This window comes from Arachis hypogaea, chromosome 20, assembly GCF_003086295.3.
Source record: "Arachis hypogaea cultivar Tifrunner chromosome 20, arahy.Tifrunner.gnm2.J5K5, whole genome shotgun sequence".
In the NCBI taxonomy this organism is placed as follows: domain Eukaryota; kingdom Viridiplantae; phylum Streptophyta; class Magnoliopsida; order Fabales; family Fabaceae; genus Arachis; species Arachis hypogaea.
Window position 1 is genome coordinate 22,515,993 of NC_092055.1, and position 24,760 is coordinate 22,540,752.

General features: G+C 28.6%; 1 protein-coding gene across 1 annotated transcript; it reads left to right on the top strand.

Annotated features, from left to right (window-relative positions):
- Nucleotides 1-846: 846 nt before the first annotated feature.
- On the top strand, nucleotides 847-12,428 carry LOC112786865 (early nodulin-70). The gene is made up of 12 exons (XM_025830238.2): nucleotides 847-1,363; nucleotides 3,739-3,787; nucleotides 4,184-4,391; nucleotides 7,108-7,285; nucleotides 7,395-7,466; nucleotides 7,868-8,116; nucleotides 8,572-8,698; nucleotides 8,788-9,074; nucleotides 10,353-10,546; nucleotides 11,068-11,150; nucleotides 11,315-11,391; nucleotides 12,065-12,428. The coding sequence occupies exons 1-12, from the start codon at nucleotides 1,010-1,012 to the stop codon at nucleotides 12,215-12,217; spliced, it is 2,031 nt and encodes a 676-aa protein (XP_025686023.1). The 5' UTR covers nucleotides 847-1,009; the 3' UTR covers nucleotides 12,218-12,428.
- The last annotated feature ends 12,332 nt before the right edge of the window (nucleotides 12,429-24,760 follow it).

Here is a 24,760-nt window from a genome sequence, read left to right on the forward strand (position 1 = left end):
ATGTAATGCCAGAAGAATAGAAAGGGATATTTCACCCCCACCTCTAACTCCTACTCTCTCATATTATGAAGCGTCAACAACTCTATATATATAGTATTTATGTTATATTATATTAGGAGAATATCTTCTCTAATATATATAATATATATTAAGGTGAAAAGAGCGACACACTATGCATTAGTGAGAGTGATGTACATTGTCTATTATTATTAAATTATTTTTTTAATACATGTACACTAAAATTAGTCTTTAAAATATATATACATTAAAAATAAATTAAACTACACAAATATATTGATGATTAATTTTAGTAGCTAATTTTGGTATAAAAATAATATTTATTTATTATTTTTATATCTAATAATCAGATTAAATTTTTTAAAAAATAAGTACCGAACTAATTATATTAAATAATTTTTTTATACGAGAATAAATATTATTCATATAAATATTATTATATATTTTTTCTTGTCTATGTGTTCTTTAGTTAAATATCTTCCTATTTTATTCTCATAACTCAGAATTTTTGAGACTAGTTAAAATAAAATAAAAAAAGTGTTAGGTAAACAATAACCATCTTGAACAATATGAACAACCACTAATCAAATAAAAACACATTACACTTTTAAATTATCCATCTAAATCTTAATATTAAAATAACCATCCGTACACCTAGTAAAATGAACATCTGATATATATATTATTTACATTGTTTAGTATTTTTATTGTCTAACTATACTTTTCTATAAAATAAAATAAAAGAATATCCGTTACAATAATAATGCAAATATAATACGTGAAGTGTTTTTCTAGCTATATGAAGCTATATATGTATATATACTTGCTAATAAACTTTTATTTATATAAGCGAATACATTGAAAAATAAAGCACCATAGAATTATCGATCCTCTCTGATCTCGTCCGATATCTCATTCCAATATGCATATAGTGTCCTAATTTAACAAGGTAACAGACTTATTAGGACATTATCTATCTTCATTATTGATAATGGTAGCTTCATCAGTAAGCAGTGCCGCAGTGAGTTGCACGTTGGAAGAGATGTTGGAATCTAAAGAGAAAGAAATGTACCAGCAGCAGTGGGTGCAAAATGCACCACACCCGCCTTGTTTTTTTCGAGAGGTATTCGAAAACGTTAGGGACACAATTTTGCCGCCTAGTAACAGCAAGAATGTGTGGTCAACTCTCGTTGTCAACGACAACCAACAACCTTTGTACAAAAGAGCGTTGGTGTTGTTGACGGAGATTTTTCCCATCCTTGCTTCTCTAAGAGGATACAATGCTCACAAGTTCAAATTCGATCTCATGGCGGGTATAACCGTTGCAAGTCTCGCCATTCCTCAGGTTCAATTTATATGCTAATTTGATTTCGTGCCTGTTAAGTCATTTTTATTTTAAGAAAAAATTCACATTCATATAACACTTTCAAATATAAATTTGGTCATAAATTGTATTTTGTGAAATGAGACAATTTAAAATATAGATATCATCAATGTGTGAGAACTAGAGAGAAGAGAATATGCACATTAAATGGGATGGCAAATAGAAAACTTTTTTTTTTTGGGTGATAAGTAGGGTTAGAAAAAGACCAAACAACGTGTGCTACGACTTAATCTAGTCTGATAGAAAATAAGTTTACATTCAATTATTTTAAAAGTTTAAATTTTTTAATAGACAAGATTTAAGTTTATAAAATAATTTTATTTACTAGACTATTTATTTATTTAATTACATATATATTTAATATTTTTTATTTTAATTGATTATTTATTTTGTTTTTTATATTTTTAAATTATCAAGCCTTTTACAAATTTAATGCTAGGTCAGACTTGTTAATAGACTAGACTTAATACTTAATAGATAGCTTATAACAGGTTATAGATCAAGTATAGGTCAAGTAAACTTTATTGTAGATATATTAAGAATAAAGTTTGGTCTGTCTTACTCTATTTTTATTCCTAGTAATAAGATTATAATTGGAACAGTAAAATTTAATAAAAAGAATTATTTTGTCTTAATTTCTTTACTAATAGTGAAGATTTTTGTTTGGTACAATCACAAGTCTACAAACTACAATGCAGATAGCAGTGTAAACTTAACAGTAATACCTTCTTCATAGTTGCTCAAAGTCTCAAACTCATCTATGCTTAACACCATTGTTTCTTTTTTCTTTTTTTTTTCTTTTTTTTGTCTACAAACAGAGACAATGGTGGGTTTTGACTCTTTTTTATTGTACAAGAATGTTTCTTTTTTTTTTTAATTTCTTTGTGGGTTGTGAATGAATCGGGTTTAGGCATGGACCTAATATGATATGTCAAATTCAAAGATGCTATTAGGCCATTTGGGCTTTATCTCGGTATTTCAGGCTTAAAATATGCATGTTTTGACTTTTGATGGACATTACGAACCGAAAGCTAGCTTATGAAAGTTGGAACAATATATTATTAATTATTAGAGCTAAAAGTGGCCCCAAAAAAAATTGTCTAAGAGTTACTTTTCATTTATATTTTATTTTGATAAAAAAAATTATATTATTATAGTTAGGTTATTCAAAATTAATTTGAGCTGTACAAAGACCCTACATGCTAGGATGGAGCCATAAATAGTTTTAAGCATTGAATATTGAATATATGATTATATAAGGTAACATAATTTTTTTGAGTAAAGGATTGGGTAAGTCCTAATTTAGTTCATAATATTTTAAGTATTTTATTTTAATGTTAAAAAATTTTAAATGAATTTAATGTTGTCTCACTATTAAATTTGACATAAATAATTAGTATATTGAATAGTTAATAATGTTCGATTTCAGTATATAAATAAAATCGATTCACTAACAATTGGTATGTAAAAGCCTTTTTTTTATTCGATTCTAAAGTGTTAATTATTGATTTCTAAGATTTTGGAAATCGATGCAAGAAAGAGAACAAAAAAAAAGTGTTATAAGAAGGTTTTGGCTTTGTTTTTCTAATACACAAAAAATAAAATGATATAATTTAACTAATAACATTGGTTGCTTTTGTTTATAAACAGGGAACACTGAGACATGTACACAGAGATACAAGATCATATTTGATAAATGAGATATTGATAGAAATATTATGTCTTGGGATATTGAATTAGTACATTTTATGTTCTTCTTATAAAAAACGACACAAAAAACACTGGATTGGAACACAACTTATTTTTTATTTCTTTTATTGTCAATATTAATTTTTTATAATTATATTTTTTATCATTCTATTTTCTTTTTTAATTTTTTGTGAAGAAAAAATTAAAAGTAAATTTGACTTTTATTATTCATTTTATCTTATATTCAGTTTATCATCAAACAAAATATACAAATATTAATTTTTATATCTCTATTCTTTTTTTTATTATCCTATCTTATCCTATTCTCAAAACTAAACACATTCATTGTTAACGTTTATGCGACTTATTTTTTTAACTATTGTATTAAATTTAACGGTGAAATAATATTAAATTTGTTTAAAATTTTTTACAACAAAAATAAAACATTTAAAACATTAAAAATCAAATTAAAATTTAATCTAATATTAAAAACTAAAGTAATACTTTTTTTTTCTTATTCTAAGAACACCAATTCGAATAAATACAAGTGAGAGGCCTATCGTACTTATTGTGTATTATGTTCACTACAATGATGTTTCATTATTCACTGAATTATTGAATTGAAATGGTTGCTTTGGGTCATGCAGTGTGTAGGATTCGCTACTTTGGCTCAGCTAAGTCCCGAATATGGTTTATGTAAGTTGCATATAACTAGTTATAGAATTTTCTATAAATGTTATAAAAGGATATGAAAACACATTCAAGTCACGATATTATTGAACATTTTTGTATTCTTCGTTTTAAATTGATTATTATAGTTAAGATAAAACCAAAGTAGAAGTCCTATTTAACGATCTATTTTATTTTAAAAATATTATTTGTATACCAAAAACAGCTACTATATATTTTTGTAAAAAAATATATATTAATTTATTTTTAATGTATATTCTATATTAATAACTAATTTAATAGCTAAAGTTAGTATACACCTAATATATTTAATTTTATTTTTATACTAAAAGACTAAGTGAATTGTATAATTGATAATCCTAAAGAGCGCATAATTTGCAATTTGTTTGAGTTTTGAGACAGATACATGTTTTGGGCCACCTCTTATGTACGCAATGCTTACGAGTTCAAGGGAGATAGTGATTGGGAATGTAGCAGTGGATTCACTTCTTCTTTCTTCAATGATTTCCAAATTGAAAGATCCCATTCAAGATTCTGTTGCATACACTCAGCTACTTCTAACTGCAACTTTCATTGCTGGTATCTTCCAACTTGCATTTGGAATCTTCAGGTCAATGCTCATCTCTTATTACTTCATTCTTACTTATATGCCACTTCGTTAATTTTATTTATGTATTTATTTATTTGTTTAATACAAACATGAACTCAATGTATGAAGCATGGTTATTCATTCCGACTAGCTGACTACTTAGTGGGTATAGTAACAATTGTGAGATGTTTTGGAAATTTTAAATTTGACAAATTATAAATTTTCAAATCAGATGTTTTGGCCTTTATAAATTTTTATTATTTTAAAAGTTTTTAAAAATTATCTTTATTAGATAAATTATTTCTTTGTCACTTTTAATCAAATTTTAGTTTATATATATATATTAAATAGGGCAATTTACATAAATAAATTGTTTGCCCCTCAAATTTACGTAATTACATTGTTTCAAATATGAAGACGCAAATACATTGTTTCATACATCTATAGAAACCGCTACTACCAGTAGTGGTTTACCAAAACACATAATCCGCTATAGCTAGCAGCGGATTACATGCGAATGAGAAACACAGAAACCGCTAGAGGCTGTCGCGGTTTCTGTTTGTTGATGCTTGGCCATAAACCGCTACTGGCAGTAGCGGTTTATGTGTATTAGAACACATACGTAAACTGTTGGAGGCAGCAGCCATTTACGATGAGTATGAAAGCAAATAGTAAAACTAATATTTATCTAAAAAAATAATTACAAAACAAATAATTAATGGTATATACTATTTAAATAAAATCATAAATAAAAAAATTTAATTTATCATTTCACAATATAATTTAAAAAATATAAATATGCATGTAATAAATTTTTTATTTGTATTTATTATTAAAAATGAGACCAAATTATAAATAAAAAAATACAGTACTCAAAGTATTAAATTATATAAACTAAGACTAATTTTTTTTATTCTCATCTCTTTTAAAATAATAAAATAATTTATTTTTAACCAAAAGTTCATTAAAGCATATATTTTTCTTTTTCAAAATCATTTTATTCTTTTTTATTTATATCAACCATACAAAGGAGATTCGGAGAGTTTGAAACATGGGTTGTATTCTTTGCTGCTGATTTACATTTGAGGTTCTAACTAAATGAATTTTTTTTATTTGTGCAACTTTGTTGTCTTATACCAAAAAATAAAAACTATTTATATTTTATAATTGATTGATTGGATAAATAACAGTGGTAGCATCATAATTTTGATGAATAAAATAAAAAATATAAATATGCATGTAATAATTTTTTATTTGTATATATTATTAAAATGAGACTAAATAGCAAATCAAAGAGTGAGTACCCACAGAATACTAAAATATATAAACTAAGACTAATTTTTTTTTTTTTATCTTCATCCCTTCTAAAATTCATGAATGATAAAATAATTTATTTTTAGTAAAAAATTCACTAAAGTGTACATTTTTTCTTTAAAAATTACTTCATTTTTTATCTATCCATATATATCATATGAGTGCAAAAAATATATACTCCGTTTCTTTCTCTCAATCTTCTTGTAACTTAATTTAGCATAAATAAACATTTTTCATAATTTCCATAAAATAACATTTTTTATCATAATTTATAATTTTTTGGCATGTTCAATCATGAATAGTTTCATTTGGAATCATTTTAATTGTTTAAGAGATTTGTTGTTCTAATCTCTCTCTAGAATTTCCTCTCTATAACCAACCTCAAAATCACTCCAAATGAATAATTTGATAAGCAGTCACTCTCCACGTAAACCGTTATAGCCTCTAACGGTTTACACACGAACCCCTATGCACATAAACCGCTACTGTCAGTAGCGGTTTATGACCAACTCCAATCAAACAGTAGCAGGTTATAGCGGTTTCCATGTTACTACATTTTAACGTAATCCGCGGCTGGCAGCAGCGGATTTTGTGTTTGTGTAACCCGTTACTACCAGTAGCGGTTTCTATAGATACATGAAACAATGTATTTGCGTCTTCGTTTTGAAAACAATGCATTTACGTAATTTTAAAGGTGTAACAATTTATTTAAATAAATTGTCCTATTAAATAAATAAGTCCTTAATAAATTTTATTATAAAATAATTAAATAAAAATATTAAAAAATAAATTAGTTTCCATCAAAATGATGAAAGAACCAATTTATATAATAATTATCAAAGTTTCTAAAGAATAAGATTTTATTGAAAAACAAAATGTCAGATCTAATATTTCTTAAAAACTAATTTAAATATTTCTTCTTCTAAAAAATTAATTTTGATATATTTCTAGTATAAAAAATATATTTATATAATTATTTATGGTCATATTAATAAAAATAAATAAACTTTAAATTTATTTAAAAAATATCTGAATTTATGTCTTCAATTAAATAATTAAGTAAAATATTTTATAATATCAATAAACTAAAAATTAAACTCTTATTATTATGATTATTATTATTACACGTATTTAAAATAAAATAATAAACTAATAATTATATTAATATCTATTAATTCCCTCGTTTAATATATAAGAAATGTTAGAAGGGTATTATAATTGAATATTTTTTGTTATCAGTTAACCATTAATGTTTAAAAATATCGAATAAAGTATGTTGTTAGATTTTTAGATTAATAGAGTTAGACTAAAGGAATTGAGTTAATGATTAAATGATAGCCAAAAATAATAAATTTTGATGGCTCTAGTATTTTTTTTTTAATATATTATTAATTCGGACAATAATACACATTTTAATTAGCAGGTTTGGATTTCTGGTGGATTATCTTTCCCATGCAACAATAGTGGGGTTCTTGGCAGCAGCTGCCGTAGGCATTGGAGCATATCAGTTTATAGTGTTGTTAGGAATCAATAAATTCACTAACAAATCTGACTTGATTTCTGTGATCAAAATATTTTGGACATCTTTATTCAAGGATCGAGTAAGAACACGCCACAGAAATTTGATCTTAGAACTCTAGTGTTTTTTAATCGTTACAATATTATTATTGCTAACAGTTTCTTTAATTTAATTTCACTGGCCTTTTTCAGTCACAGTGGCATCCTTACAGCTTTACTCTTGGATTCTCATTTCTTTGTTTCATCCTATTTGCCAGATTCATGGTAATAACTAATGTCATTTTTTTGGAGGGAAAAAAAAAATCAACACAACAAGATGGAATATTTAATCAAAACTAGCAAAAAATCCTCAAATAGGATACTATTCTTGGCATTACCATCAACAATTATAAAAAAAAAACTATTAGTATTCTACTCTTTATATTCGTTAAATAACCTGTCAATAATGTTACAAAATATGTTATTATTTCTGCTCAACCAAATATTACAAATATTTATTTTCTTAATTATTCTCAATATTTTTACAATTTCATCAAATTTTTTTAATTAAGTTCTTATTGTTTGAAACTACAACGACTTTAAGAGTTTTGATATCTATTATGTCCCTAATTAATTTTATTGAAAACTACTATACATTTTAATTATTTCTTGCAATATGAAAACAGGGGAGAAGGAACAAGAAACTGTTCTGGTTGCCAACAATTGCTCCTCTGCTTTCAGTTATTGTATCTTCTATTGTTGCATATACAGTGAATTCTCATCAAATAAATGTGAAGGACTACAAAGTTGATGTGTTAGGAGAAATCAAAGGAGGTAGCTTGAACCCAATCTCATTATTGCATCTCAACCTTAGTGACAATTTTTTGGCTCCATTGATCAAAACAGGGTTAACCGTTGCTGTTATTTCACTCACGGTATGCTTCCCCCATATTTTTCAGAAACGTGTAATCATTTTTGTTTTGGTTTATTTTTCAAAATCAATAATGTTAATAAAAAATCAGTCCAAAGTATTTTATTTAATATTTATTAATCATTACGAATTGTATAATTTTAAATATAATAAATATATAATTATAAATATAAATATAAAATATTATATGTATAAAATTATAGACATTAAATTAAATAAAATAACTTTAGCTATTGTTTTTATGATATTACCATTTTAAAATCTTCTCTAGATAAAGTATCATTAATAAGTGGAGATATTGCATAATAATAAAATTGAAAATGATAATGACAATTTAACCTTTTCTTTTGGGAGTAAATTATGAGTGATTCAAATGGTTTAAGTAGCAATTTACTCATGCTTAATTGACTAATGATTTTATAATATTGGGAGTGTTTCTAACTATGTATACAAAATTAGGAAACTATTGCCGTTGGTAGGTCATTTGCATCCATAAGAGGATACAATCTTGATCCCAATAAAGAAATGATATCCCTGGGTTTAACCAACATTGTTGGATCTTTCACGTCTTGTTACGTTGCATCTGGTAATAGATTTCTACCCACTCTTTTTCTTCTCCCATCAAATATTTCTGTTATGGAATTTGAAGAAAAAGAAGTAAATATAACAATGCAGGTTCACTTTCACGCACTGCTCTAAATTATAGTTCAGGGGCTGAAACAACGGTGTCAAGCATAGTGATGGCATTGACGGTTCTAATATCACTGAAATTCTTGACGAGGCTATTGTATTACACTCCAAAAGCAATCTTAGCAGCAATAATTATATCGATAGTGCCTGGTCTTATTGACATTCAAAAAGCATATCAGATTTGGAAGGTTGATAAACTAGACTTTCTTGCTTGCGCTGCAGCCTTTTTTGGGGTCCTCTTTGCCTCTGTAGAGATGGGCCTTGCAATTGCGGTATCTTTCACAACACTCCTTTGTCTGCTTCTTTTTTAACCAAAAATAAAAAATTGTTCCAACTCATTCAACGGTATCTTGATTTTTAGATAAAATTTTAAAATTTAAATAAGAGTATTTAAAAGAGGAGTGCTAGCTGCAGATTTGGTGAATTATAGTCATTAATTAATTATTATTAATATTTTTAATGGTGTGAGATTACATCTAATAATATAAAATTACTAACTTTTTTTTTGCTTGTTAAGTTCTGGCGAAATTTTAATAAAAATGATGATTTTCTGGATTTTTTCATTTAATAAAATGAAAGAAAAATGTTAGAGGATCATTAAAATTTAATATTTGATAATTATTTTTAGTTATTAACCTAATTCTTTTAGTTTAGTTATCCAATAATATACTTTAGTCTAAACTTTAAAATATTAATAGCTAATTATTAATAAATTTTGATGATTCTCTAATATTTTTCAAAATGAAATGACAAATTCTCCTAAATAGATATCTGATTATTTATAAAAGATAATCTTCATTGGTTTTATCATTTTTTTTCCACCATAGCATGTACTCTATTCTTTAACCTATATTTTTAGGAAAATGGATTCTCTCCAGTTTTTTTAACACTTGAGAGAATAAAGTGTGATCTCTTACCTTTAATTCTATAAGTGGAACCAAAAATAAAGAAGAGAGAGAATAATGAAGAGTGAGATTAAACACTGCACACTATCCAATTTTTTTTCACTGGAGAGGATCCACTCCCATATTTCTAGAATAAATTTAGAAACATTAATGACAGAGAGGCAATAACTTAAAATTATCTTATTTAATATAATATTCATAATTTTATGTATTTAACATTTATAATTATATTTCTATTAATATAATAATAATTAATGAATACAAAATAAGTAATTATAAACTGCTTTGAGTTGACTTTCTATTTTTTTATTTTTATTTAAAAATAATATGCATGAAGTATAGATTTTTGACGCAATAAATCATGTAAAATGTTATTTAGAGATAAAAGATATTGAAAAATCTTAATTTTTTTTATTTGACATTAACAATATCAACATGTATATTTTTATATGTAACAAATTTTTAGAATTAATGGTTTATATATCTCATATCATATTGTATCATGCATCTTGCGGCTTTGTAGATTAAAACCAGCCCCTGCACTATATGTGGTCACCCATTATTCTTATTCTTAATGGTAATAATTACTTGTGCGAAGCTAAGAATTCATGAATTGTAATAAATGTTAAATAATGAATAATATAGGTGACAATATCATTTGCAAAGTTAATTCTGGTGTCAATTCAACCTGGAATAACGGTTCTTGGAAGGCTTCCTGGAACAGATGGATTTGGTGACATTGAGCAATATCCAATGGGCCTCTCCATTCCTGGCCTTCTTATTCTTTCTCCAAAATCCTCCTTCCTTTCTTTTGCAAATGCAACTCTTGTCAGAGAAAGGTACTTTCTAATTCGGTTAAAACTAAGACACAGTTAATTTTATATGAAGTTGATAGTTAAAAGTCGTTAGATGATTATTTAATTAGTCAAATTTATCAAATTATTTAACGACTCTCAACTATCAACTTCATATGAAATTAACTGCACCTGTATTTCTATCTTCCAGTATAACATACTTTAAATAACGTAATTAACCATGTTTCAGTACAAATTATTATTAGTTTCACATTTTTCAAAAATAAGATTTTTATATAGTTTATAAATATAAAATGTCTTTTACTTTTATAAATTAATTTTCAAATAGCTCTTATAATAAACATGAGTCAAATTATTTAATAATTTGATTTAACTGCTATTACAGAATTAACTTGATTTACATTTTTTATTTACAGAAATTACTTTATCTCATTTAATTTATATGAACTAAATTGACTCACATTAGCATTCACAAAATCAAAGTGCACGTTTATCTGTTATTTACTATATTGATTTCTCGAGAATTACCTGAATTGTTTTGAAAGGATTGAGAGATGGGTGAATGATGGACACGTTGAGGAGGGCGAGGGAGGAAGCAATTTAAAATTCATCATTCTTGATTCCTCAGGTTAGTGAATTTTCACAATTTATATATATCAATTTAGATTTTTCCGTAGTTATATCTAAAGATATAAATTTATCATAAAAGGTATTACAATTGCTAATATCAACCAGAAGTTAGCATGCATCTAAATTTGACATTGTTCATAACTTCATATGATGATTTGATAGGTCTTACGAATATTGACACAGCGGGAATTGCTTCTTTGGAGGAACTGAACAAGAATTTGACTTCACATGGAGTAAAGGTAAGCTTTTGCTTTTAAGACAGAAAAATTATTATGATGGTCATGTAATTATTTTTTAAGTTTTATAGTTTTATACAAGTAGAAATGAGGATGAATGAGTTAATTATTTAAAATTAAATTTAATCACAATACTCCAAATTCAAATAAAATATATATGATTTCATGTCAAATGAATGATAGAATATAAATTATTTTCCAATTTTTATAAAGTATGAATGCAACTGTCTCAAAGTTTTCAAAAATTAAAGAATAATTATTTTAGTTTATAATATTTTCATCAGTTAAGTTTTAGTTTTGTCCTCAATATTTGAAATATTTTATTTATTTATTTGGTCTTTTGATTAAAATTTTAAAATTTTTTCATTCAAAAATATTTTTTTTATTATTATCTTCTTCTTTCTCTTATTCTTTTATTACTTTTACTCTCAAATTATTGCGATTATCGCTGTGATGACCATTACAATTATAGTTTTTACTATTATCAAAAAAATCATAATAAAAAAAGAATATTTAAAAAAAAAATTTAATTTTAAACAGAAAATTAAAACAGAAAAAAATAAGTCATTTAGAATAAGAATATAACGAATAAAAAAGGGGTGAATTATCCAAAATTTTGATATTGAATCATTTAATGTATATTTATTTATTTGTGTTGATATATGTGAATTTTCAGTTGGTGATAGCTAACCCAAGGTGGCAAGTAATCCACAAGCTAAGAGTAGGTGACTTTGTGAGCAAAATTGGAGGAAGAGTTTTCGTTTCTGTGGGTGAAGCTGTAGATGCATGTCTTGGTCTTGGTGCTGCCAAAATGGCTAATACTGTATAACCCAACCACTATATATCAATATCATCATCATCATCTTCTAGCTACCTACCTTTTTTTGCCCTTTCTTTTCAATTTTCATCATCAATGGATAATGAGCCAGGTGTTCCAAGAATCATGACAAGACAATTTCTTTTTCTAGGGGGGAAAATAGAAGAAAAACGTGGAAATTATTTCAAAGAAAATGTTTAATGAATTATATTTTTGGTGGTAATTAATTGTCAAGAAAAAGCTTGCCCTTTAGAATTTTTTATGGCTAATAATTATAAAAAATATATTTAAATGTATTTTTGATAATTAATTACCAATAAAAAAAATTGTCAACAATACTTTTATTGATGTTTTTTCGCTATTAATGATAAAACATAAGTGTGAAATATAAAAGTATTATCAATACAGGTTTAATTTATTAGCAATAAAGTGATCATCGAAATTAAATTTTTTTTAACTTTTTTTTAACAATTATTGACTGAATTAAAAAATACTAAATGTTTTTTATGATAATTAAGTGACCATTAAAAGTACATTTGAACATTTTTTACATGCAAAGCTATTTATTGGCAAAGTTACAAAGTGCATTTCTTTTATATAATTAGTAACCCTAAAAATTAAAGAACTCTATCAAAATTAAATAGTAGTTAATTTCAATAGCATCAAAATTATAAGTTTAGAACACAAATTAAATTAATGAGAAATGTTAATAGACTAATATTTTTTAATCAATATTAACTAATATTTTGTGTTAATACTTTATTTTTATACTATTAATATTTAACGTTTAAAATTTAAAATTTAGTATAAAAATAATTTTGTTAATCAAGTATTAACAAAAAGTAATAAATTTTGTAAGTGATGGAACATTGCTCAAAATTAATTACTATTTCTACTCTCTTTGCTACTTCACATAAAACACACATTCTCTGTTAAAAGGAGGTAAGCGTACATAATTGAAAAGAATATCTAATGTTTAGATTAGGAGATATGTCAAGAGACATACATAGTAAATTTGAAAATGATCAAGACTAGATATAGCATACCTAAATCATATAATTGGTTTTCATAAGTTAAATAAAAAAGAAATTAGGTCGTTACATACAAGTAGATTTGAGCCTTAGCTTGATGAAACCTATCTATGTACGTGTTGGGTCTCAGATTATTCCTGTTAGAGGTTAACAGAAGTTGCAAGAGAAGGAAATTAGAGATGATGTTAGAGGTTGAGTAAATAGCTTGCTCTGCCGCGTGCTCTGCTGTTTATTCTGCTTTTGTTCCATTCAGTTAGTTTGTTAGTCTAATAAGCTGTGATTCAATTTTTTTGTTAGAGTTAGTGGGCCAGTATTCAATTATTCAGTCAGTTACAAATAGCTACTAGCTGTCATAGATGCTGTGTCTATAAATGCTAATACTCATGTGTACAGTTTTCAGTTTTTCGCTTCAGTTTAATACACACATGCTTTCAGTCCCATTTGTTTTTCTCTCCTCTCTCTGAATTCTCTCTGAGGCCTGGTACCTTTCATGGTATCAGAGCCTTCAGCTTCACACACCACACATGATCCAAGAACAGTCATGGCTCAAGGATTCACAGCAACTCCAATTTCAATAAAACTGGATGAGGATAACTTCTTGCAATGGAAGGATTAAGCAATTTTGACAATAGAAGGAAACGATATGATGAGCCACATTACAGGATAAGGAGTTCCTCTACAATTTGTGTCTTCAGAAGATGGAACGAGTACAACTGCAAATCCAGAATATCAAAAGTGGAAACGACAAGATACACTTCTAAAGTCATGGTTGCTAGCCTCTATGAGCAAGCCTTTCACCACTAGGATGGTAGGTTGCACGTATACACAGCAGGTATGGAAAAGGTTGGAAGATCACTTCTCCTCACAAATCAAAGCTAAGGTGATGCAGTTGCAGAACAAACTCAGCACTCTCTAAATTGGAAGATCTGTAACTGAGTATATACTAATGATTAAAGGCACAATTGATGCACTGGCCTCTGTAGGAGAGATGATGAAAGAAAGTGATCATGTGAGCGTTATCTTGAATGGCTTAACAGAAGAGTATTTTTCATTTTACACTTCAGTACTTTCCAGGTCAGAAAGTATAACCGTTGCTGAGTTGGAAGCGTTGCTACTAGCTCATGAAAGCATGCTTGCAAAATTCAGGAAGCCTGAAGCGTTTATGCAAGCAAATATGGCACAATTTAGGAATTATAACCAGAATCTACAAGCAAGAAGAGGAGGCTTCAGAGGTGGATTTCAAAGGAAGAGGAGGCGGAATTTTTAGAGGAGGCAAAAGTTTTTCTGGTGAAGGAAGGCCAGCACAAGATTTAGCAAATGATGCACAGTTCACAAGTGGAAGAGGTCAGCTTAGCAGAGGAGGCAGAATGTACAGTAATAGGTGATATGAAAATGATAGGCCACAATGTCAATTGTGCAACAGGTATGGACACACTGTAAGAACCTGTTGGTACAGGTATAGTGAGGACCAGTTTAAAGAAGAAAGTTATGGAAGAGAAGGATACAATCACAGCAACTCAGATCAGCTAGCTTAGCCTGAAGCTAACTTCTATAACATGCTATCAACACCAGTAACAGTCCAGTATCCAAATTGGTATCCAGATTCGGGTGCTACACACCACATGACTCATGAAGAACAAAATCTTATGGAGAAAGAAGAATAATGTGGCAAAGAGCAAGTTGTAATCGGCAATGGAACAGGTTTGCAAATCTCATTTGTTGGAAGTTCATGTTTTAAAACAAATATGAGCTCTAGGTTGTTGCATATGAGGAAATTACTTTGTGTTCCTGAAATTATTAAGAATTTGATGAGTGTTCACCAATTATGCTGTGACAACAAGATTTTCTTTGAATTCCATGATGATAGGTGCTGCCTAAAGACCAAAGACACAAAGGAGGTTGTGCTTTAAGGCACAGTAAAGAGAGGCCTCTATAAGTTTGTTAATCTTCACAACACACAAATACCAACTGCTTATGTCTCAGCGATAAGAAATAAGGATGAGTCTTTACTTTGACATGCTAGATTAGGCCATCCAAATTATAATGTACTCTTAACAGTATTAAAAACCTACAAAATCACTGCCTCACCCGAAAAGATTAGTTGCTCAGCTTGTTGTATAAGAAAATCACATCAATTACCCTTCTCCTCTTCACAAATAATGTACACACACCCCTTGCAGCTTGTATATTCAGACATTTGAGGCCTGCTCCCCTTGCAGATAGAAATGGAAACTGGTATTTTATAAATTTTATTGATGCATTTTCGAAGTTTACCTGGCTGTACCTAATCAAGTCTAGAGCTCAGTTAAAAACAGTTTTTGATAACTTCCAACAAATGGTTGAATTACAACTTAACACTAAACTAAAGTCACTGCAAAGTGACAATGCTGCTGAGTATATTAGCTTATCAAAAAGTTTGCAGAATAAAGGAGTGGTGCATGGTTCTCTTGTCCTCATGCTCATCAACAAAACGGCTTAGCTGAAAGGAAGTACGGACATGTGGTAGAAATGGGACTCACTCTGCTGGCAGCAGCATCATTGCCTACAAAGTTCTGGGGAGAAGCTTTCACCACTGGTATCAAGCTCATCAATATACTGCCAACACCTGTTCTAAATGGTTTATCGCCAGCTGAGAAGCTATTTGGAAAGCCACCATTGTATGAAAACCTTAAAGTGTTTGGCTGTTTGTGTTTTTCACATCAAAGGCCTTACAACAAGCACAAACTAGAGTTCAGGTCCTCTCCTTGTACATTCATTGGCTATGGAACTGCACACAAAGGGTACAAGTGTCTCACCCAACAAGGAAAGGTTATCATCTCACTAAATGTAGTGTATTTTGAAGACCAGTTTCCTTACAAACAATCTTACAATAGCAATCAACCAGCAGCCCCAGAAGTTCAAAACTCAATTCCAACAATTCCAAAACTCCCAAACCTTACCCCTGTTAACAATCATCCTCAAACCAACTTCAATCACTCAAATAGGCAACAAGAGCCTGCAACAAGCAACAATATCAGTCCCTTGCAGTCAAGTAACCCTCAAGTCAGCCGGCAATTCCCTATAGCACCTTCTTCAGCTCCAATTCCTATCCCAATCAATGACATTGAGACTATCCTACCTACTACTGACCCTCAACCTTTACGCCCAGTACCTACACAGAATCTTCACCCAATGATAACCAGAGGCAAGGCTGGAATAGTCAAGCCTAAAATTTTCTTGGCAAGTGTAGAACCAAGAAGTGTTAAGCAAGCCCTCAAGGTTCCTGAATGGAAGGAAGAAATGGAAACAGAATATGAGGCCTTAATCAAGAACAATACATGAAAGTTGGTAAAACTTCCCCCAAATAAAGATGCAGTTGGAAGCAAGTGGGTTTTTAGAATCAAGTATAATGCAGACGGCTCTCTACAAAAGTACAAGGCTAGGTTGGTTGCTCAAGACTTTGCTCAAAAGCCAGGCTCTGACTTCACAGAAACCTACAGCCCGGTAGTCAAGCCTACCTCAATAAGACTGTTGCTCTCAGTTGCATTGTCAAGGTCCTAGACAATTAGGCAGTTGGATATAAATAATGCCTTCTTGCATGGGGACCTCACTGAGGAAGTATACATGAGGCAGTCCCAAGGGTATGAATAAGAGGATCCCTCATTAGTGTGCAAAATAACTAAAGCTCTCTACGGGCTAAAGCAGGCTCCTAGGGAGTGATATCATAAGCTGGCAAGTGGGTTAAAAGACCTTAGTTTTGCAGCAATCAAGTCAGACATAGCAGTGTTTGTTCGTGACAGCAACAACCTAAAAACCTATGTTCTTGTGTATGTAGATGACATAATTGTAACAGGTGAGTCAGCCAGTTTGGTCAAGAAAGTCATCCAGCAGCTAAACTCAAAGTTTGCTCTAAAAGACTTGGGTGATTTGCATTAATTTCTTGGAATTCAAGTCACCAAAACTAAAGATGCATGTTTGGTCTTCACACAGCAAAAATACATTGAAGAGTTGGTGAAGAAGGCTGGCATGGTAGGGTGCAAAGGCTGCCACATGCCTCTTCCCTCTACAATAAAAATCACAACCCTAGGAGGTTCAAGCTTCAACGACCCAAGTCTCTACCGATCTTTCATAGGCACTTTGCAGTACTTGACTATTACCAGGCCTGAGATCTACTATGCTGTCAATAAACGTGCTCAATTTGTTCAATCTCCTCTAGATTCACACTAGAAAATGGTGAAACGTGTGTTGAGATATCTAAATGGAACAGCAAGTCATGGTCTGCATATAAAGAAGGACACTGCTATGAGGATCATTGCATACAGTGACTCTGACTGGGCTAGAGACCCAAAAGATCGAAAATAAACTAGTGGATACTGTGTATTCCTTGGCTCCAACCTGGTTTTCTGGGCATCAAAGAAATAGACAGCTGTGGCCAGATCTAGTACTGAAGCTGAATATAGAAGTATGGCAGATCCAGTAGTAGAATTAGTTTGGATAAGAAACTTGATGGTTGAGTTAAAACTCCCTATTCCTGAGCCACCAATATTGTACTGTGACAATTTAAGTGCTGTATTGTTAGCAGCAAATTCCATCCTGCATTCCAAATCTAAACATTTTGAAATCGATCTCCATTTTGTTAGAGATCATGTTAATGGTAAAGAAATTAAAGTGAGACATATCCCAGGAGCTATGCAAATAGCTGATGTCTTCACAAAGACTGTTTTATCTGAAGCCTTCTTATACATCAGAAGCAAGCTCAATGTTAGTGACCAACAACAAGTTGCAAGTGTTCGGTAGAAAGTGGAAGTTAGAGATGATGTTGCCAGACAAAAGGAAGCTGCAGGAGAAAGAAATTAGAGATGATGTTAGAGGTTAACAGAAGTTGCAAGAGAAGGAAATTAGAGATGATGTTAGAGGTTGAAGAAATAGCTTGCTCTGCCGCTTAATCTGCTTTTGTTTTGTCCCGTTCAGTTAGTTTGTTAGTCTAGTAAGCTGTGATTCAGTTTTTCTGTTAGAGTTAGTGGGCCCTGCTGACTCAGCAGAAGCTTCTAGGCCAGTATTCAGTTATTCAATCAGTTACAATTAGCTGCTAGCTGTCATAAATGCCGTGTCTATAAATGCTAATACTCATGTGTATAGTTTTCAATTTTTTGCTTCAGTTTAATACACACATGCTTTCAGCCCTATTCGTCTTTCTCTCCTCTCTCTGAATTCTCTCTGAGGCCTAGTACCTTTCAATTCCATCTTATTTCCCTTGTTTAATTTTATGATCCATGCATGTTTGGAACAATTTAGATATACAAGGATTCGAATGTTTGAAATGTTTTATCATCGATGATATATATATGAATTCTATCTAACTCTTCTTTAAACAATATATAAATTATTCTTTACAATGTGGTACATTTTAATTAAATATTTATTTTTAATTTAAATTAATTTAATTTAATGAGTGTTAACATTTTAATTAAAATAGAGTTATTTTATAATTAAATAATTTTTAATTAAAATTTAATTTTTAATATTTTATCAAATTATACATTCACCTCTTTTAAATAATTTTTTAATTATAAAATAGTCTAACTATAATTAAGATAGTATTTAATTATAAAGTGACACATAATAAAAAATAATTTACATATTACTTTAAAAAGAATATAAAAAAATTTAATAATTTACATATCACTTTAGAAAGAATATAGGAGAATTGATCAAATATATATATATATATATGTTTCTTTCTCAATAATCAAATAGTACTTAATTTATTACTTACATATTGTTAGAATGAGGGGTTAGTATTATATTGTTAATGATTTTTAGATAACTAGTGACTTCTATTTCTTCTTAATTTGTTTAATTTTAATTCATTGTTATTCCAATAGAAACATCAGGTAGTAGTCAATTTTGTGTGCAACACATGTGATGTGATAAACTAAACCACGCATGCAAAAAGCAGAAAAAAAAATATATATATGTAAGTATGTAACAATTCCTTTAATTTTCTGATGACAATATCTTAGTAAAAAGGAATATGTGAAGCCTAATTGAAGGGATATCTCTTGCTACCTTTTTCCAATAAAAAAAAATTAAAAAAATCTCAAATATATAGAGAGACAAAAAAAAAAAAAAAATCTTGACAGCTAATATTGCACGGATAACATTATTAATTTATTACTAACATTAACACACACAAAAAAAATTCGAAACTCTTAAAATAAAAATATTCAAAATTTGATTAAAATAAATATCTGAAATCCAAACTCAATAAAAACCTATCGTTAGTAAATTTCATACCGAATGTATTTGATAAGTTATTATAACATTAAAAAAATTGACTACTATAATATTAATTTCTCAACATTATTCTAGAGAGCATTACTATATTATGCTGTGTCAATATTTTAACCACAACCACATGACAACAGATCATTGATCATGATCACTTTGCTTATAGGAGAAATTAAAGTATACAAATTAAAATCCAGATTCCACTTATTACTAATTATTGTAATCCTTGGGCACCATTACAAATCTGACTTCCATGTCATTTCACTTGTCCTCGTTCTCTTTAATTTCGTGTGGGGAGTCTGTCTTAATTAACCTAACTATTCTTGAAAATGCGTCTACATTCAATGTATCTGATGAAACCTTTGGTCTCGGTGGAGTGGTGCGTATACTACTGGAGTATGGAGGAGTATTTTAGTGGGGCCCAAAAAACAAGCTACTCTATAAAGTGCTTCTGTTAGACCATTATTAATGACAAGAGAATGTCGTTGACTGTGCATAAAGCTCAAATAGGATTATATATGGATATTAACGATGTTAAATGTTATAAATGTTATAGTGTCTATCACATTATATTTAAGTTATTAAAATAAATAAATAAATAATATTTTATAAATTTTAAATGATTTATCTTTTATTTTTTATTTTAAAAAATAAATTAAACAATTTAAATATAATAACAAAAAGACATCATAGAATTTATCATTAACAATTTCAGCTTCCCGTTGAGAAGGATTTAGTTGAAGATTGCTCTATAAAGTTATGGATTAAGAAAATAAAAATGAAAAGCACTTTTGTTGGAGAACTATTTTATTTTTAATCAGCAATCAGCTTACAAAGTAAAGATTGAAGAAAGATTAATTAAGGGGGAAAGGAAAATTCAAAGGGAAGTGAAAAATATTAGCTTATTGTTAGGTTTTCAATCTTTTTCCTTTCACTCAAATATTTTTTATTTTTTTTACCAAAATAGGAGACTCGAACCCGCAACCCACAACCTCTTAATTGAGTATGAGGAGTCTATGCCGTTTGAGCTATTACTCATTGGCTAAAAATTTGGAAAGATAGGAGACTCAAACCCGCAACCTCTTAATTGAGTATGGGGAGTCTATGCCATTTGAGCTATTATTCATTGGTTTCACTCAAATATTTTACTTTTACTATATTTAAAAATATTATTTTAAGACACTTGTTAATAAAATTTATATAAAAAAAGGTAAAAATAAAATCTTTTACTCTATATTACTTTATTTACATTCACTTATTTATTATATTTTCTATCTTTTTATTTCTTCTTAATTGTTTATGGTGATAATATAATATATGTGGATAGGATAAATTAATTATCTTCTATATGTCGTATATAAAATTCAATAATGTTATATGGGTCAAAAAAATCAATTACACATATAGATACACATAAAGAAATATTGATCATATATTCACTTTTATAATAACTTTTTATAAGTGGTATAATTAAACTTAGCTTGACCCACGATTATAATTAAATTTCATAAATAATATAATCAAATTAGATTTATATTTATAGCCAAATGAAAATAAGAGTATAAAAGTACAATAATAATTAATTATTCTAATATAAAAAATTTGATTATTTTTCTATAAATATTTGATTATGTTAATAATGAATTATTTTTCTAAATAAATGTATAAAATAATATGTATAATATATATAAATACATAGTAATATCTAATTTGATAATTTATTTTTAATATTTATAACCCATTTTTGTATGAAATTTATCGATTTATTTACGTTACCATTTTTTCATATTGGAAAAAGGGTGCTAGTATGCTAGATTGCCTCTAGTATGTGTTTATTTAGGTGCCATTAAATTGATAAAAAAATAATTTTTTTTATATTTTAATGTGTTTGATAAATTTTAATAGTAAAAATAAAAATACTAAAAAAATAAAAAATATATCTTTTTTGAAAAGTTATAATTTATATGTTTTTAAAAAAATATTTTTTACATAATAAATAAATAAAAGTACTTTTATCTTATTTTACTCAAATATAATTGATAGATAAAAAGATCTTTTTAGATGAGATATCCAAACATAAAATTACTTTTACTTTTGTAAAAAATCTTTTTAGAGAATGGCGCCTAAACAAGCCCTATGTAGATTTGATAACTGTTGTAAAATAAATAAATAAAAAAAATAAATATAAAATAAAAACATATAAATAAAAAACTCTAAAATTAATATTCACTAATATTATTATCTCAATATAACTGAGATGATTCATATATATTCACTACTATTATATGTTGCAGCTTACATTTATAATAGAGTCAGAAAAATGTGTTTTATATATATTAGTATTGTGTATGTATTTTTTGTCTCAACCTATGCTTATTTATATATATATACAAAAAGTTATATTTTTAACCTTCATTAATTTTAGACTTCTTTTATAAACTGAATTCTTACTATTGAAAAATTAAATTGGAAAGATGAGCCGCCCATTAAATAGGCATCCATCCTTATCACAACACTTTCTTTTAGATGTTTATTTAGAATTATACCTCATTAAAACTTTACTAAAGAAAAATCCAATAGAAAAAATTTTAGTGAAAGAAAAATAGTACAATATCCTTTGAGGACTGCCTCATTAAAAACCTTGTCAAGAAAAATCCAATAGGGATAAAAATATGACCAAGGGAAAAAAGTACAATCTCCCCCTCTTGTCGATATTATTTAATATCTCAAAATCAACGCATCCCAATATGATGTACCAATCTTTCAAATGAGGATTTTGGAAGTGACTTTGTAAATAAATCTGCCAAATTATTGATTGAGCGGATCTGTTGGATATCAATTGTTCTTTGATTTTGAAGATAATGAGTGAAGAAGAATTTAAAAGAAATATGCTTTGTTCTATCACCTTTGATATATCCACCCTTAAGTTGAGCAATGCATACTGCATTATCTTCAAACAAAATATTAGAGCTATTTTATGATCAATCAATCCACATGATGACAGAATATATTGGATTATACTCCTGAGTCAAAAACACTCGTGACTTGCTTTATGTATCGCTAGTATTTCAGCATGATTAGATGATGTTGCTACTATAGTCTATTTTGTGGACCTCCATGATATAGCTGTACCATCATATGTGAATAAGTATCCTGTTTGAGATCTTCCTTTATGTGGATCAGACAGGTATCCTGCATCTGCATAGCCAACTAATTATGACTTGGATTCATATGTATAAAACAAATCCATATCAACTGTTCCATAAAGATATCAAAAAATTTGTTTGATTCCATTCCAATGTCTTCTGGTTGGAAATGAACTATACCTTGCTAGTAAATTCACAGCAAATGATATATTTGGTCGTGTATTATTAGCAAGATACATTAGTGCTCCAATAACACTGAGATATGGTACTCACGACCAAGGATATCTTTATTTTCTTCTTTAGGGCGGAATTGATCCTTTTCTGCATCCAAAGATCTTATGATCATTGGGGTATTTAATGGATGTGACTTATCCATATAAAATCTCTTTAAGATCTTGATCTTTTTTGTGTATATTATGTAATGAATAAAGATCCCTTTTTTGTATGCTCGATCTGTAGGCCGAGACAAAATTTAGTCTTTCTAAAATCTTTCATCTCAAACTTTTCTTTAGAGCTTTTATAATTGTTGGAATCTCTTCAGGGGTTCCAATGATATTTAAATCATCAATGTATACAGCAACTATAATGAATCCAGTGCAGATTTCTTTATAAAAATACATAGATAGATATCATCATTCTTGAATTCGTTTTTGGCTAGGTACTTAGTAAGACGATTATAATATATTCGTCCAGATTGCTCTAGACCATATAAAGATTTTTGCAATTTGACTGAGTATAACCCCTACGAATATTCATTAGATGGTTTAGATATCTTTAGTCCTTCTAGAATTTTCATATAGATATCACGATCTAATGATCCGTATAAATAAGTTGTCACTACATCCATTAGATGCATATGTAATTTATGATATGCGGATAAATTGACCAACTAATGTAAAATTATTGCATCTACTACAGGAAAATATGTTTTTTCATAATCTATAACGGGTTTTTGTGAAAAACTTTGTGCCACAAGTCGAGCTTTATAGCGTACAACTTCATTTTTCTCATTTCGTTTTCTCACAAATACTCATCTGTATCCAACAGAATTTACATCTTTTGGTGTATGGACTACATGTCCAAAGACTTCACGTTTTGCAAGTGAGTCTAACTCAGCCTTTATAGCTTCTTTCCATCTTGGCCAATCATTCCTTTGTCAACATTTTTTGACTGTTCTTGGTTTAAAATCCATACTTTTATGCATGATGTGTAATAACACATTATATGCAAATATTTTATTGATAATTATTTTATTTTGGTTCTATTTTTCTCATGTAGAGACATAATTTATTGAGACCTTATTATTTTCACAATTTTCAGAATTTTCAGGTACCTGAACGTCTTCTGACGTCAACACTATATCAGAATTTTAGACACTTAATGGTGTCTCTTCTATGTCTTTATCTTTTTCAACAAAAGTATTATTTGTCTTGATAATATCAAATGCCTCTCTTCTTTTTCGAGAATTTTTATTTTTAGAACCAATTGGTCTACTATACTTCTGGCATGTACTCGTTTCAGTAGCTATTTGTCCAACCGAAATATCAATTCGAATTGAGGTATTTTCAGCTAGTATGTAGAATTTGGTTATCCTCTTTGTATCATAAAATACATCAGACAATTCATTTGCTATTCTTTGTAAATGTATAATCTTTTGAACTTTTAGATCACATTGTTCTGATCATGAGCCTAGATGCATTAACAAATAGCATTTTAATTAAGTTCTTTCTCAAGTGGTTTATTCTCTCCCCCCAATGTTGGAAACATTAATTCATTAAAATGACCATCTGCAAATTGATCTTTAAACACATCTCCTATTTGTAACTCAAAATACTTCACTATAGAGGAAGAATCATATCCCACATAAATTCCTAATTTTTTTGGGGTCTCATTTTAGTACGAGAAAGTGGGACAACTAGAACATATATCGCACACCCAAATATTCTCAAATGAGAAATATTTGGCTGCTGGCCAAAAGTTAATTGTAGAAGAGAGAATTAAGGGTAACTTATTGGTCTCAAACGAATAAGTGCTGCAGCATGTAAAATCGCATGCCCCCAAACAGAAATAGGGAGATTTGTTTTCATAAGTAATGGTCTAGCAATTAA